This window comes from Phyllobates terribilis, unplaced genomic scaffold (genome assembly GCF_046119375.1).
Source record: "Phyllobates terribilis strain yellow unplaced genomic scaffold, ASM4611937v1 Scaffold_8__6_contigs__length_399053987, whole genome shotgun sequence".
NCBI classification, from domain to species: Eukaryota; Metazoa; Chordata; class Amphibia; order Anura; family Dendrobatidae; genus Phyllobates; species Phyllobates terribilis.
In genome coordinates this window covers 268,144,966-268,161,513 of record NW_027362768.1, presented here as the reverse complement: position 1 = coordinate 268,161,513, position 16,548 = coordinate 268,144,966, and the positions used below count along the sequence as shown (strand labels likewise).

At 40.4% G+C, this 16,548-nt stretch overlaps 1 protein-coding gene across 1 annotated transcript in view; it reads right to left on the bottom strand.

Annotated features, from left to right (window-relative positions):
* Positions 1-16,548, bottom strand: part of LOC141156509 (meiotic recombination protein DMC1/LIM15 homolog) — a 154,719-nt gene that overhangs the window by 46,836 nt on the left and 91,335 nt on the right. The window contains exon 8 of the mRNA XM_073642705.1: positions 3,652-3,724. Within this exon, the coding sequence (XP_073498806.1) occupies positions 3,652-3,724 (73 nt within the window). The remainder of the gene's footprint in view (positions 1-3,651; positions 3,725-16,548) is intronic.

Genomic DNA, 16,548 nt, shown 5'->3' with positions numbered 1-16,548 from the left:
CATAGTACGTGGTATTGTTACTCTGCTCAAGACTTCACATATTCAAGTTACTTTGTGGGACTAATAAATATTGTAAAAAAATGAAGTAAAAACATATTTAACTATTTAAAAAAACAAATGTTAGGAACAAATCAAAAAATACAATTCTTCAGAAAAAAAGTAATTTAATGTAATAAAAAAAAAAATTCTCATATCGGGTTTCACTGTCTGCAAAATGGCCAGCTCAATCAAAATACAGCATTATTTATCCCAAAAATGATGCCAGAATTGTCATTTTTGTTCATTTCTTCACACAGAATACTAAATAAAAAATTATCAAAAAGTCCTATGTATCCCAAAATAAAAACTAATAAATACCACAGTTTTTTATGCAAAGGAAAACAAGCCCACATAGTGCACTGTATTCAGAAAAGTTAAAAAGTTATGGTTCACAAAATACTTTTAACGGCATTTTCCTGCTCACAAGTAGGAAAACAAAAAAAGTTATAAGCCAAGCATCATTCTAATTGTATTGTCCTGTACTATAAAACTATACATCATTATTTATCCTACACTGAGAACGAAAAAATAAAAACACGAAAACATTGCCAGAATTGCAGTTTTTTTTGTCCCCTCCTTATTCAGTTTTTTTTTATAACAAAAAAAGTAATTAAAAAAATCTTATCTACCAGTGAAAATGGTACTAGTGAAAAATAAAGCTTGTTCTGCAAAAAAAATAAGCCATCACACAACTCTGTATACAGAGAAATAAAAAAAGTTATGGGTCTCAGAATATGGTTATCAAAAAAAAAATAATTATTTTAATTTTAAGAAAAAAATAGTAAAACATAACAAAACTAAATAAATTTGGTATTCTCATGATAGTAATGACTTACAGAATAAAGGTGCCATGTTTATTATACTGAATGCTGAGCGATGTTAAAAAAAAAAAAAAAATAGCCAGAATTACTGTTTTTTTTGTTGATTCCACCTCCCAAAAAGGATTTAAAAAGTTTATATACCCAAATATGGGACCAAGGAAAAATACATCTTTTGACACAATTAAAAAAAGGGCTCGTAAAGCTGTAAAAATGTTAAACAAATGATATTTTTTGCAGAGTATTTATTGTATAAAAATAATAAAACATGAATAAAACAATATAAATTTGGTATGGCCATAATCGTGATAATCGTGCTGATCCACATAATAAAGTTAACACTATTTGTGCAGCAAATAAAAAGCGTAAAATTTCAAACATAAAAAAAAAAACCAGCAGAAGTGATGGTTTTTTTTTGTATTCCTTGTAGATTGTGAGCCCTCGCGGGCAGGGTTGTCGCTCCTCCTGTGCAAGTCGCCGTCATATTTTGTTAAAGATCATTGTAATTGTTTTTCTATGTGTACCCCTTTTTCACATGTAAAGTGCCATGGATTAAATGGCGCTATAATAATAAATAATAATAATGAGTTAATACAAGTTATGTATTAGGTTGTATGTACCTCTCCAGCTTCTTTTTTTTTAAATTATTACACAACCTGTTGTTAGGTATCATTAATATGTGTTCCTTATGTGTAGAAAAATACCAGTCGCCGTCTTCTGCCGTTTCCATTGTCGCTCCGGTCCTCTTCTGCACTATGTGACCGCAGTTGTGATTGTGACCAACTGGATCACTCCAGTTTTCGCTGTGGAGTTTGGAAGTCAGTTCTCAATATAAGTCTATGAGTCTCAGAACAAGGCTTTTATAGACTAACATTAGGGTAGGTTCACATGAGCATATTTTCAGTCTGGGTGCTGTTTGCGAAAAAACGGCTAGCAGTCCGAACAATGTTATTTAATGGGGCAGTGCAGATAAGTGATTTTTTTCATAGATCAAATCTGCTTGTGGGAAAAAAAAAATCGCAACATGCACTCTTTTCTTCTATATGTTGGATCAGACTCACCCATTCAAGTCTATGGAAGTGCAAAAAATAACAGATACCATACAGTCACATCTTATAGCATCTGATTTTTATGGGCACGCTGCAATTCTGTAACATAGTAAACTGTAAATGGGTCAGAGCTCACAGTCACAAGACGGGGAAAAAGATCAGTGTGATGCTGGAAGCGGAGTAGAAGATGACAATCGGTAAGTATTTTACCACACACATTGAACATACATGACTGATAGCTAACCAATGGTGTAATAAAAAAAACTTGAAGTGGTACTTTAAAAGTAGCATGCATTCATACTCTGAATAAAATCAAATTCTTTATTATAACATCATGGAAATCAGCATCTCATCTCAGTCTAGCGGCCACGTTTCTGATGCAATGATTAGTCATTGCTAGATGACTTTGTGTTTTGCAGGGACATAAAATATTATGAAATATATGAGTACTAATTATATCCAAGGACAACTCAAGCTATTAGGGTACGCTCACACTTGCATATAAAAATTAAAAAAAAAAAAAATCTGTCCTACTCTCATTCAGGAGAGTGGGACGATTTTTTTTTCTCACTTGTCATCCGTATACAATCCATTTTTTTTACAGCAGCAGCTATTAATCATTTACAGGGCCATTTACATTTTCCTATGCTACAGAATTGCAATGTATCTTTAGAAATCGGATGCCATAATGATGGTCCGTATGGCGATTTGTTTTTTTTTCTCGCACTGTACTAATTTTGGAGTGAAATCGCAGCATGCCGCAATTTTTTTCTGATGCCGAATACAGCTGAGAAAAAATACGTAGATCTGCACTGCCCATTGAATAATACTGGTCAGAGTGCAATCCAATTTTTTTTATTGGATTGCACTCTTGCGATTTATACACAAGTGTGAGCGAGCCCTAAATCAGATTTGGGAATCTACATTAAGCTAGACTGCTGAGAGATCTTACTTATGATGGATACATTTATATAACTAGGCTTTGAGATGTTTATCTGCAAAAATGGTGCAAGTTGTGATTAGCATTGGTGATGAGCGAGTATGTTCTTTTAACCCTTTCGGCGAGCATGCTCGGGTTCTCGCCGAGTATCTTCAGCTGTGCTTGGTGTTATGTTTTCGTCACTCAGTGCTCATGATTTACGACTGTTTAACAGCGTTAATACAAGTGAGGAATGCCTAAGAAACAGGCATTCCTCACATGTAATAAGGCTTTCAGTCGCAAATCATGAACACAGCGCGACTAAAACATAACTCCCGAGCACTCTGAAGATACTCGGGATATACCCGAGCATGCTCGTAAATCTCGAGTAACGAGCATGCTCGCTCATCACTAATCAGCACAAAACTCGTAAAAATATTGCATGATTGTTTGTTTGTGAGTGGGACATGTGTGTTGCATCTTCTACTGTCTATCATTGGTCTGACCTGGTACAGGCAATCATACAGGATTCAAGATACTCCTTTCTCCAAAACTAAACAAACATATGTACACCCTAAACATTATACATAACTCTTCCCTTGGATTGCACCTCCATAGGCATTGCTATTATTTCATGTATCATTTTCATGTACACCTGGAAAGAAGTGCATTTGCAACCAATGATGTGACAGAATTTATAATAAATTCTTAAAATTCCTGTTTTAATGAATAAGTCCCACTGCATAATACTATTATAAATAATTTTCAAAATATGCAAAAAATACTATATGTAACAATAAAATTAATATACAGCCAAAAAGGATTCAATGTGTTTTCAGTGTCCACAAATATGACCTTCCCTCCAGAGTATCCATTGTGTCCAGAAAGCTGTGCAGTCACTAGGAGAATCAATATAAAACATTAGTATATCACTAAAGAGATGGAAGTTATATTGAAAACTCTATTTCACATAGACTTCATAGGAGTACAAACATGGTGATGATGGAGGCTTTCAGTAGGCCACTGGCTGCCTTGGCCCATCGGCACCTCGCGATTGCATCGCATGTGTATGGGTGACGGAAAAATTATTTTTCTCCATCTAATCAAAATACTTAAATGCCTCTATCAGCATATAATAGTGGCCTTCTAAGTGGTTAAACAGAAGTAACTGAACCTGTTTAAGTGTTTGCTTTATAACACAGAAGGCACCTGCAGGGTATGCAGGAGGCTCATCTCCTGAGCTTGTACCAACACCTACACCCGGCATGTGATATACACATACTGTATATATGCAAATAGACTTTTTAGGGAGGAAGAGGACTTGAAATTTAGCCTCATCTATTGAATGTAGCAATCCTAAAAATCAGTATCAACCACTTAATGAGATTTGTTCATGGTTTGGAATAAGAAAAAAAACAAAAATTCCATTTGCAAACACGTTTCGTGGTGTTTACTCCTCATCAGTGAAAAGCAGGAGATTTGATTTAGCTCGGTAAGAGGCCTCTGACATTGAGTCTAAAGGGGACCATTTCTCTTTATTGAGAGTGCCAAGCTGTCATAAAGAGACTTATAGGCCATGCAATGCTCCTCTGGAAATTTAGTCTCTGAAGAGGACATTTGCATATTTAAATTCCCAGAGGGGCACTGGATATCTCTTGAATCCTGATTGGCACTCTCCACAAGAATAAATGTTCCCCCTTACTTACACATATATGTCACATGTTAGGAATGGGTAAATTTGATGTTAAGAGAGCTCTAAAACTAGAGCATAATTTGACCTCACTGGGGTAAACATTTCTACTCTCACGCTGGGGACTCAATTAGCGTTCGGTGCGTGTCTAGTGCGCATCCAAACTGTAGCGCTAAGAAGTCATTTCCTAAAAGTCGCAGCAGCTTTCTGCTGTATCATTGCAAATTTCCTGCAGATTACTTGCTGTCATTTGCAGAAATTAAGCGGCTCTAAACAATTAGGCATTTATAATTCATTTCTAATGGTACAGTGAAAAGCCATTGCCACTTTTAGGAAACTATTTCTTAGCAGCCACGCCCTGGCAGCATGGTACACGTGCATGGAACGTTATGTGGGAACTGAGCCAGGGGCGTACATAGGATTCATGGGGCCCCATAGCAGAAGTTCAAATTGCCCCCCCCCCCAAAAAAAAAAATGTAAATAATTGTCAGGGTCACAGAAGAGCAGATCACACAACCTTCCAGCCTTTACATAGTAATTTTCCTCCTGCTGACATCCTAGGCCCCTCTGTCATTGTCCCATAAAGTGTGATACCAACAAAAATGTCCCCCAAACACAGTGTGATACCCCCATGGTGAATTCCTCCACATGCACAGTATAATGACCCTACTGTACCTCACCTCAACTCCCGGGGCAAAGTTTGCTGACCCCAACACAGTATAATCCCCCAATTGTGAGCCCTAGAGCTAGAGAGGTAATAAGGGAGGGTGTTATACATAATAAAAGATGAAACTATATAATTAAGGGCGGCGCTATACATAATAAGCGAGTACACTATATACTAAGGGCGTATGCTATACATAATAAGTGAGTACACTATGTACTAAGGGACTGTGCTATACATAATACGGCTACATTCCTGCATCTGTGTGCAGTGTCGGTGTGCTGCCCTGTTTTACAGACGCATTGAGCATGTCCTATTCTAATCCTCAAAATCGGATCAGAACAGGACATTCTCTGACCCTCACAGATCTCATTCTCAGATCCGTGATTTTCATGGATGTGTGAATGGATCAATAAAACTCTACCGTGGACCATCCGATAAAAAAATCTGACATTTCACACAAATGTGAGAATGCAGACTAAGGGATTTTACATGTAACATTATCACTCTAAGTCACACAGTGCAGATACAGAATAATATTTACATCCAGGCACTTACCGCTGATGTCTCGTCTGATCAGAGTCGGTTTCTGCTGCTTCTTCTCCATCTGGTCAGACCTTCATGTCGACATCTCCCAGTCACGATTCGTCTTGTCATGATGATCTCCAGCCTAGATAATAACAAGGTCACATATATTGTATATATACATGTGTCTCCCCCGCACTGCACCCCTGAATACAGATCTGTAACCCCCCATTAATATACTATTAGCCACTTAGTAATCAAAATATAAAGTGATAAGCAGCACTGTGCCCCCCATTAACTATAATCTCCACCTGCCAATAAAATAAATTATTCAGTCTCTGTGTCTCTGCCCAATTAACTGTAAGGCTATGTGCACACGGAAAATATACAACCACCCCCATCATTACTCTGTCCCAGCACCTCCATCATTGCTCTCTCCCAACACCCCCGTCATTGCTATGTCCCAGCACCTCCCATCATTGCTCTCTACCAGCACCCCAACATTGCTCTGTCCCAGCACCCCTGTCATTGCTCTGCCAGCACCCTCGTAATTGCTCTCTCCCAGCACCCCTGTCATTCCTCTCTCCCAGCACCCCCGTCATTGCTCTCTCCCTGCACCCCTGTCATTGCTCTCGCCCTGCACCCCGTCATTGTTGTCTCGCAGCACCCCCGTCATTGCGCTCTCCGAGCACCCCCATCATTGCTCTGTCCTAGCACCACTATCATTGCTCTCTCCCAGCACCCCCATCATTGCTCTCTCCCAGCACCCCCATCATTGCTCTCTCCCAGCACCCCCGTCATTGCTCTCTCCCTGCACCACCGTCATTGCTCTCTCCCTGCACCCCCATCATTGTTCTCTCCCAGCAACCCCCGTCATTACTCTCCCAGCCCCTCCATCATAGCTCTCTCCCAGCAACCCGTCATTGCTCTCCCCATCCCCATCATTGGTCTACTAATCCCCATCATTGCTCTCCCCACCCCACCATTGATCTTCCCAGACCCATCAGCGCTCTCCCCAGCCCCATCAGCCCCACCATTGCTCTCCCCAGCCCCATCAGCCCCACGATTGCTCTCCCCAGCCCCATCAGCCCTACCATTGCTCTCCCCAGCCCTATCAGCCTCACTATTGCTCTCTCCAGCCCAATCAGCCCCATTATTGCTTTTATTTAAAAATAAAAAAAACACTTACCTCTCTGCCCGTTCCCTCGCAAGCTGCAGCATCACTGCTCTTCCCAGCCCCACCATTGCTCTCCCCAGACGCATCAGCGCTCTCCACAGCCCCAACAGCCCCACCATTGCTCTCCCCAGCCCCATCAGCCCCATTATTGCTCTCTCCAGCCCCATCAGCCCCATTATTGCTCTCCCCAGAGTTCAGTAAAAAAAAAACAAAAAAAAAAAGACACTTACCTCTCTGCCCGTTCCCCCGCAAGCTGCAGCATCCTTGTTGTCTGCAATTTCCTCCCTCACACAGGCCCGCGCTGCATGATGACGTCATCAAGCAGCACGTGCCTGTGTGAGAGAGGATGCGACAGGCAGGAAGCAGAGGACGGATCTCTGCAGCTCCGCTGCCATTCTGTCCTGTCAGCAGCGGAGCAGGGAGACGCTGCACCGGCGGGCCCCCAAGCGCAGCTGCACCAGCAGCGGTATGTCCGCCCCTGGACTGCTATGGGCCCCCCATAACTCAGCCACCAACCGTAATGTCATGAAGAACTCCTTTTTGAAACTCTGTTGCATGTTATGTACTGATTTTTTTCAGTGCATATGTTTTTTTTTAACTTTAAAGATCAAGTGACGCACCCCCACAGATCTGACATTGATGACCTATCCTAAGGATAATCCATCAATATTAAAGTCTCAGACAACCCCTTTAATTACATGCATTATACTATACGTTGTGAAGATTTTTGCTGAAGCTACATCAAGACATCAAGATGCTAAATATCAAAGTGGCCTTAGGTTGGGCTTTTTGCAGGGGTTTTATTGTAATTTTAATGTGTTTTTCTTGTGTGCTTTCTTACCTCAAATTGAGTATAAATGAAATTGCTATCTGTGAAAAAAGCCGATTATACTCATGCGTGAAAAACAGATGTTTCAATGAGGATGTCTTTGACAATTAGATTTTTATAGGTGAAACTCTTTCTTATGGATAACGAGTGACAGAAAGTCCCCTTCTGTGAATCTACATGCTGCTACTGACTGCAGGACTCAGGTGGGTAAATAGCTAAGATCAGAGTTATGCTAAGGCTATGCGCCCACGATGCAGAAATGCTCAGGATTTTTTCCTGAGTGTTTCTGCATCTCCCTGGCAGAAAAAAAAGCATGTGGATTGTACATGCGTTTTCCTGCCAGGGACATGCGGATGTGAAGCGTTCTTCACTTGCATTTCTGCATGCGGGTTGACAAGCGCTTTCCAAGCGATTTTAGCATCACTTGGAAAGTGCTTGTGACAACTAGGTCACACTATATAAATCCATGCAAACGGCATGGATTTATATACTGTGACCGAAAGAATGGTAAAAAAATAAAAAAAATAAATATATACTTACCCTCTGATGGCTCCCAGTCTTGCTTCCCTCCGTTCTCCCTTGCCGGCAGCGGTACACTGAAGGACCTGCCGACGTCAGCGTCGCGTGACCCGTCACATGACTATGACATCAGCGCAGGTCCTTCAGTCCATCGCGAACTGCTGGCATGCGAGGAAGAGCACACCGCGGGCCGCCAGAAGGTAAATATATATTTATTTTTTATTTTATTCTTTTTTTTTTACAGTTTTCTATGGTACCCAGGTCCGGAGGAGAGTCTCCTCTCCTCTAGACCTGGGTACCATCCGCACATTAGTACACATGGAATGTGCATCTACATATACAGTGATGCGTAATCCATGCGATCTAATGCAAGTCAATGGCGGCGAAAACGCAGCACTTCCGCAAAAGAATTGGTAGTGCTGCGTTTTTTTCCGCAATGACAATCCGCAGCGGAAATTTCCGCAGCATGTGCACAGCACATGCGAATTATCATTGTGGAACATGGCAGGGCTTCTACCATGCGTTTTTTAAGCGTTTTTGCAGCTGCGGAAACGCTTAAAAACGTATCGTGGGCACACAGCCTATGTCCTGATGCAATATTACAGCCAACATCCAATACTGTTGACTTGGGCAAAACTACCCGAGTGTTAGACCTCATTCAGATGTCTGTATTGCACATATATGTTTGTATCTGTTTTTTTTCACGGATACAACAAGTAGCCATTATAGTCTATGGTGGTATTCATATGTCTGTGTTTTTCACGGACCATGTGTCTGTGCAAAACACCTCGAGACGTGCCTTTTCTTCCAGCAGCACGGATGACAACGGCCAATATTAGTCTATGGGTCCACAAAAAACATGTACAACACACGGAAGGCATCAGTGTTCAGTCTATGTACTGTCCGTGTTCCTAAATATAGGAGAAGCTTTTTAATCTTTCTTTCTTTATCCATCCGTGAAAACACTGATGGTAAAAACAGAAACACTGATGGTAAAAACGGACACGCGGATGACACACTGATGGTAAAAATAGACACATGAATGACACACTGATGGTAAAAACGGACACGCGGAATACACACTAATGGTAAAAACGGGTACTGGATGACACACTGATGGTAAAAATGGACACACGGAATACACACTGATGGTAAAAACGGACACTGGATGACACACTGATGGTAAAAACGGACACACGGAATACACTCTGATGGTAAAAATGAACACACGGATGACACACTGATGGTAAAATCAGACACATAGATTATACCAAGAAGGTTTGTAGTGAAGTAAACATATATACCCTCTAAAACAATGCTTTTATTTATTTTATTTTTTTTGTAAATCAGAATTTTATTGAATTTTTAAGGTCATATTAAGTAGTACATATAATCAAAGTGGCAAAACGTTTTCACAAAGTATTATATTCACTAAATCACATAATAACAGAATATTTCAGGAATCAACTTGTAAACATTTAGATGGTAATTGAGGTAATTTTAAGAAAATGTACTATATAGCTCATAACGCAAATGAGTAATCACAGCTTATAGAGAGAAGGGAAGATAAGGAAAAAGAAGAGTAATACACGGTTAAAATAAACTAGGAGTGATTAAAAGATGAGTGGGATAAGTAGAGAGGGTAAGAGAGTAGGAGAAAGTAAGGGAGGGGGGTGAGGGAAGTTGGTTTCTCTTCCTGTAGGTCTTATTTTAATTTTTGTGGAGACAGGTCAGATCCATATAAATCCACACTGAAATTGGTCAGTAGATGTCATTTATTTTGAAAGTATAGAAAAAATGCTAAATATTGAGAGCTAATGCTACAATTGCTATTCCACTTCAATTTAACCAGGAGGTCAGTTCCGGGGTTTCTCTGAATGCAATCCAACGCACCCAGGTGTTATATATTTTATCCGAGTGCCCGATGCTTTGGCCTATCAGTTGCTCCATTCTAAGAATATTATTAAGTTCGGATACAAAATCAGAATGTGATGGGGAGTTTGTTTGTTTGTTTCCAGTAGCGGGGTATTAGATTTCTGATAGCTGTGAGGAAGTACCTAAGCAAGCCTTTCTTAAATCTGGAGATGGAGATGTCACATAAAGATAGCAAAGCCAATTCCATAGTTGGCTGAATTTAATATAAAGACATTTTGTTGTACAGATCAAATATTGTCAACCATAGACTTTTAATTGGTGGGCATGAATGTGAGAGTATGAGCCCCTTTCCTCCCAACATCTCCAACATGCTTTTATTTAATATTATTTACAACACACCTATACCCGTGTATATAAAAAACAGAATATTTCTATAATTTGTCAGAGATTTAATAATGGCACATCTCGCTGAGGAACATAATTACTCTGAGACATAGCAAGGACTTAAATAGCCCTAATACGCCTCTAATATGATCCTGCCTGACGCGGAGGTTGGCACCCTAATAACGTTTTTTTTGGCTTACCCACTCACTTATTTGTCCCTGTTACACCCTATAGGGTGAACTAAACATTATAAAGAAAGGTGACTGCCTAGTCTAATACACAGATATTCCTAGTATAAAAATAATTATAAAAATAAACATGGATAGACAAAGGTCAATTGATAAACTTATCTTTTGTTCAAAGTACAGTATGCCTCGACGCGTTTCCCCCATCATTAGGTTCATCAGGAGGCCGATACTGAGATTCTATGTCAAGGAATGATGAAGCTGCATGATGTATACTGCAGGAAGGCTGATGGCTGACAAAGAGAGTGTCAGAGACCAGGTTTAAATATCCCCCTGGTTAATGTGTGAATAGAGGAAAATACACCCCCATAGAGAGGAGTCCTATACTCTACCATGGGCTTCCCTGTCCCACTGGCACTACCATGCAAGTCTGTCAATTATACTTAAGAGGTCCGTGATGTAAGATAAATACGCGCAGACATCAGCAGGGAGGATACAAAACAAGAAAGACGCCTGCAGACTATGGTAAGTCAGCGCATGTACCGGCTGCATGCCCGGAAATGACGTGTGCGCTCCACCGTGGAGCACACATACATAATCGGAGTCTGAATGGCACTTAAACTGGAAGGCACTAATAACACATCTATGTAATATATGGTTTACCCTTTTCATACCCGGAAGTGACTTCAGCGTTCCAGCCTGGAACGCATATAGAGATTCAACAAAAGATGTAAATCAGTGCATTCTATGGTACAGTCAAATAAATCAAGTAACCCCTATTGATTCAATGAGCCCAGCCATTAAGATAATTATAGATATGTCTTAATTGAACAAATAGTATCAAGATGAATAAATTATTTTTTTTTCTATATATATGTATATATTAGGACAAAAAGGTGGCCAGGGCAGCAAGAACTCATTTTAAATATATGGGGTTTTCAAATGGATTGAGATAGTGGGGATTGGTGGGGTATGACTGGTAACCATAGGAATCTGGATGAACACTGTTGAATCTGACAGGGGTATATAACCCAATATAATGAGGATCATAGGTAGGAAGGGAAGGGGAGGGGGTGTAGGAGGAAAAATGCCATATAATGTATGGTATATAGTCTCAGCATAACAGTGCCATAATGGCAATATACGTTTGAGCTGGATAATACCCACATATGATTACCACAATAGGGGACCACCAATCAGGTGTTCATTTTGAATCAAGGCAAAATTCAGGTTAAAAAAAAACACCATATAATGGAAGTAGGAGAGGGGCCCAGATCAGATGGACAACAGACGAGGCAGAGAGGGAGACCACGAGGGGTAAGTTTATAGGAAACATGTATAGGATAGTTGTTCATTTAATCTCTTTGGAGACAGGGATTGTATTCTAAAGATCCATTCGGATTCTTTCCGAAGGATCATTCTATCCAAATCGCCCCCTCTAGCTTTAGGTCTAATCAGCTCAATCATACAAAACGATATTTCCTTTACACGACCTCCATTGATATGTCGTGCAATCGGGGTATCATGCTTATTTCTGATATCGCCCAAGTGTTCTCCCACTCTCCTTCTTAGCTCCCTCGTAGTATTCCCCACATAATCTAGTGGACAGGTGCAGGTGGCCTTATAGACCACCGAAGATGTTTTACAATTTCCAAAGTCTCTCAGTGAAAATAACGACACAACCATCCCCACGTACAGCTAGTCCGCAATTATTAACAACTTGGGCCAAGGAGTCTGTTGAATCCTCTTTGAGATTCATGAACATTCTCCTAGTAGAGGAGAAAAAGCTTTTGGAGGATTCAAGTAAAAAATTGAACTATTTGATAGATAAGGCTCTAAAATACAAGCCGGATCCTGATTTCTGTACGAGAGAGAACGCACAACAAACATCGGTGGAAAAATTTCAGCCAATTTTAAAAGAAAGGAAACATAGCCAATTTATTAAGGATTTAGCTGATTTTAACCCCTTTACAACCCAAGGTGGTTTGCACTTTAATGACCAGGCCAATTTTTACAATTCTGACCACTGTCACTTTGAAGCAATTTCTCTGAAACGCTTCAACGGATCCCCTGATTCTGAGAATGTTTTTTTCGTGACATATTGTATTTCATGATTGTGGTAAAATTTCTTCAATATCAATTGTGTTTATTTGTGAAAAAAATGAAAATTTGGTGAAAATTTGGAAAATGTTGCAATTTTCAAAATGTTAATTTTTATGCCCTTAAATCAGAGATATGTCACACAAAATAGTTAATAAATAACATTTCCCACATGTCTACTTTACATCAGCACAATTTTGGAACCAACATTTTTTTTTTTATTAGGCAGCCATAAGGGTTAAAAGTTGACCAGCGATTTCTCATTTTTCCAACACAATTTACAAAACCATTTTTTTAGGGACCACATCTCATTTGAAGTCACTTTGAGGGGTCTTTATGACAGAAAATACCCAAAAGTGACACCATCCTAAAAACTGCATCCCTCAAGATGCTCAAAAACCACATTCAAGAACTTTATTAACCCTTCAGGTGCTTCACAGGAATTTTTGGAATGTGGAATAAAAAAATTAATAATTAACTTTTTTCACAAAAATGTTACTTTAGACCTATTTTTTTTTTTTTTTGCGCAGGGGTAACAGGAAAAAATGGACCCCAAAATTTGTTGTGCAATTTCCCCTGAGCACGCAGATACCCCATATGTGGGGAAAAACCACAGTTTGGGCGCACGGCAGGATTCGGAAGGGAAGGAGCGCCATTTGACTTTTTGATTGTAAAATTTGCTTGAATAATTAGCGGACGCCATGTTGCGTTTGGAGAGCCTCTGATGTGCCTAAACAGTGGAAAGCCCCCACAAGTGACACCATTTTGGAAACTAGACCCCTCAGGGAACTTATCTAGATGTGTGGTGAGCACCTTGAACCCCCAGGTGATTCACAGAAGTTTATAACATTGAGCCGTAAAAATAAAATTTTCACATTTTTCCCACAAAAATGTTTTTCAGCCCCCAATTTTGCATTTTCATAAGGGTAACAGGAGAAATTGCACCATGCAGTTTGTTGTGAAATTTCTCCTGAGTAAGAAGATACCCTATATGTGGGGGAAAACCACTGCTTGGGCATACCGCAGGGTTCGTAATAGAAGGAGCACCATTTGACTTTTTGAATGTAAAATTTGCTTGAATAATTAGCGGATGTGCCCCTGATGCGCCTAAACAGTGGAAACCCCCCCACAAGTGACACCATTTTGGAAACTAGACCCCTCAGGGAACTTATCTAGATGTGTCGTGAGCACCGTGAACCCCCAAGTCCTTTACAGAAGTTTATAACATGGAGCCGTGAAAATAAAAAAATCAAACTTTATCCACAAAAATGATGTTTTAGCCCCAATTTTTTTATTTTCACAAGGGTAAGAGGAGAAAATGGACCCCAAAAACTTTTGTGCAATTTCTCCTGAGTACGCCAATACCCCATATGTGGGGAAAATATAGTGTTTGGGCGCATGGCAGAGTTCAGAAGGGAAGGAGCACTGTGTGACTTTTTGAACGCAAAATTGGCTGGAATCGAGAGCGGACGCCATGTCACGTTTGGAGAGCCCCTGATGTGCCTAAATAGTGGAAACCCCCCACAAGTGACTCCATTTTGGAACCTACACCCCTCAAGGATTTTATCAAGGGGTATAGTGAACATTTTGAATCCAGAGGTACGACACAGAATTTGATAACATTAGGTCATCATATTGAATAAGTTGTCATTAGTCTTGAGCGCAAGAGTTTGCTACTTGAGTTTGCATCGGGTACTCAGGTATGCACCATGTATTGCGGATGCTCGAGTGACATGCTCGAGTCCCCGCCCACATGTTTCACGGTTATTAGGCACCCAAAAAAACATGCGGGGATCGCTCGTGCATGGCAGGCAATCCCTGCGAGTTTTTTTTGGCCGCGAAGCATATGGGGCGGAGACTCGAGCATGTCACTTGAGCACCCGGGATACTCAGTGCATACCCCAGCACCCGATGCAAACTCAAGTAGCGAGCACTTGCGCTCAACACTAGCCACCATATCGTCATCTCTTTTTTTTTTTTACTTTTGAAAAAAATCCCTAACCCTAGCCCAACCCTAACCCCAACCCCAACCCTAACCCTAGCACAACCCGAACCCGAGAGTTTATTTTTTACACTGTTCCTCGTGCGGTATAAGTGATTAGACGATTTTAATCTTCGGGTTGGTGCGATTACAGTGATACCAGAATCATATCGGGTTTTTATGATTGACAGCTGTCACACACTAAAAGACGCATTTTTTTGTAAAATCTAGTTTTTGCATCGCCATATTTTGAGAGCTATCATTTTTCCATATTTTGGCCGACAGAGTCATGTGATGGTTTGTTTTTTGCGGGATGAGTTGACGTTTTTATTGATGCCATTTTCAGGCACGTGACATTTTTTGATCACTTTCTATTCTGATTTTTGGGAGGCAGAATAAACAAAAACCAACAATTCAGAAATTGTTTTTATTTTATTTTTTATGCTGTCCCAGGTGTGGTAAAATTGATAAGGTAGCTTTATTTTTCGGGTCAGTACGTTTACAGCGGTACCACATTTATATTGTTTTTCTATGTTTGGCGCTTTTACACAATAAAAGCTATTTTATAGAAAAAAATATTTTTTTGCATCGCTTTATTCTGAGAGCTATGACTTTTTTATTTTTCGGATGATGGAGCTGTATGGTGGCTTGTTTTTGTGGGACAAGTTGACGTTTTCAGCGGTACCATTTTTATTTATATTTGCCTTTTTGATCGAGTGTTATTCCATTTTTTGTTTGGCGGTATGATGATAAAGCATTGTTTTTTGCTTTGTTTTTTATTTATTTTTTTTACCGTGTTCACTGAAGGGGCTAACTACAGGGACAGTTTTATAGGTCAGGTCGTTCTGGACGAACCAAATATGTGTACTTTTATTGTTTGTTTGTTTTTGTTTTTTTCATAATATTTATTGAGGGGTACATTATATTTTTATTTTTGGTGGATTATTTTTTTTAATTTTTTTTTTATATTTTTACAATTTTTTTTTCTGACACTATTTTTACTTTTATTCTTTGTCCCACTATGGGACTTTCACTTTTTTATTCTGATCGCCTGTATAGCATAGGGATGGAGCACCATCCCTGTGCTATACAGGTTGTCAGCGCTTAAAATGCAGAAGATACTTTGGTCATGCACTGCGCATGACCAAAATATATTCCAGCTGTCTGGTGACCCGGATGTTGTCATCACGACATCGAGTCGTCATGGCAGCATCCGGGAAGCCGCTGCAGAGGGCGCTGGAGGCCGGCAGGATAGGTGAGAATTTCGATCACCTCCCCTTGCCCCCGCAGTTCTGTGATAAACTTCGATCACAGCATTGCGGGGGTTAATGTGCCGGGAGCGGTGCAGGACTGCTCCCAGCACATGGCACCGGGTGTCAACTGTGACAATCAGCTGACACCTGGCGGCGATCGCGCCCGCACACCCTGTGTGAGGGCGCGATTGCAAAGACGTACTAATACGTATCAGGCTCTTAATGCCCAGGGCGCAGATACGTATTAGTACACCTTGGGCTTTAGAGGGGTTAAGGATAACCAGGCTTATAATTTTATTCAGAAACCCAATACCGACATCTCATCATCGGACATTGACACATCCAATACTGAAAGGGGAGGGGGGCTACATTTAGGGGAAGAAACCCACGCAGTCGAGACAGACCATATAGACCAAAATGGCAGGGAAAGAACCAATTGAGACAACCACAGCCAACAGGATGGAGGGAGGCACCTCCCACCACAGATATGGGTACACGACCCCCGTCTCCTTCATCCTCATCTTCACACTCCTCTTTTTTA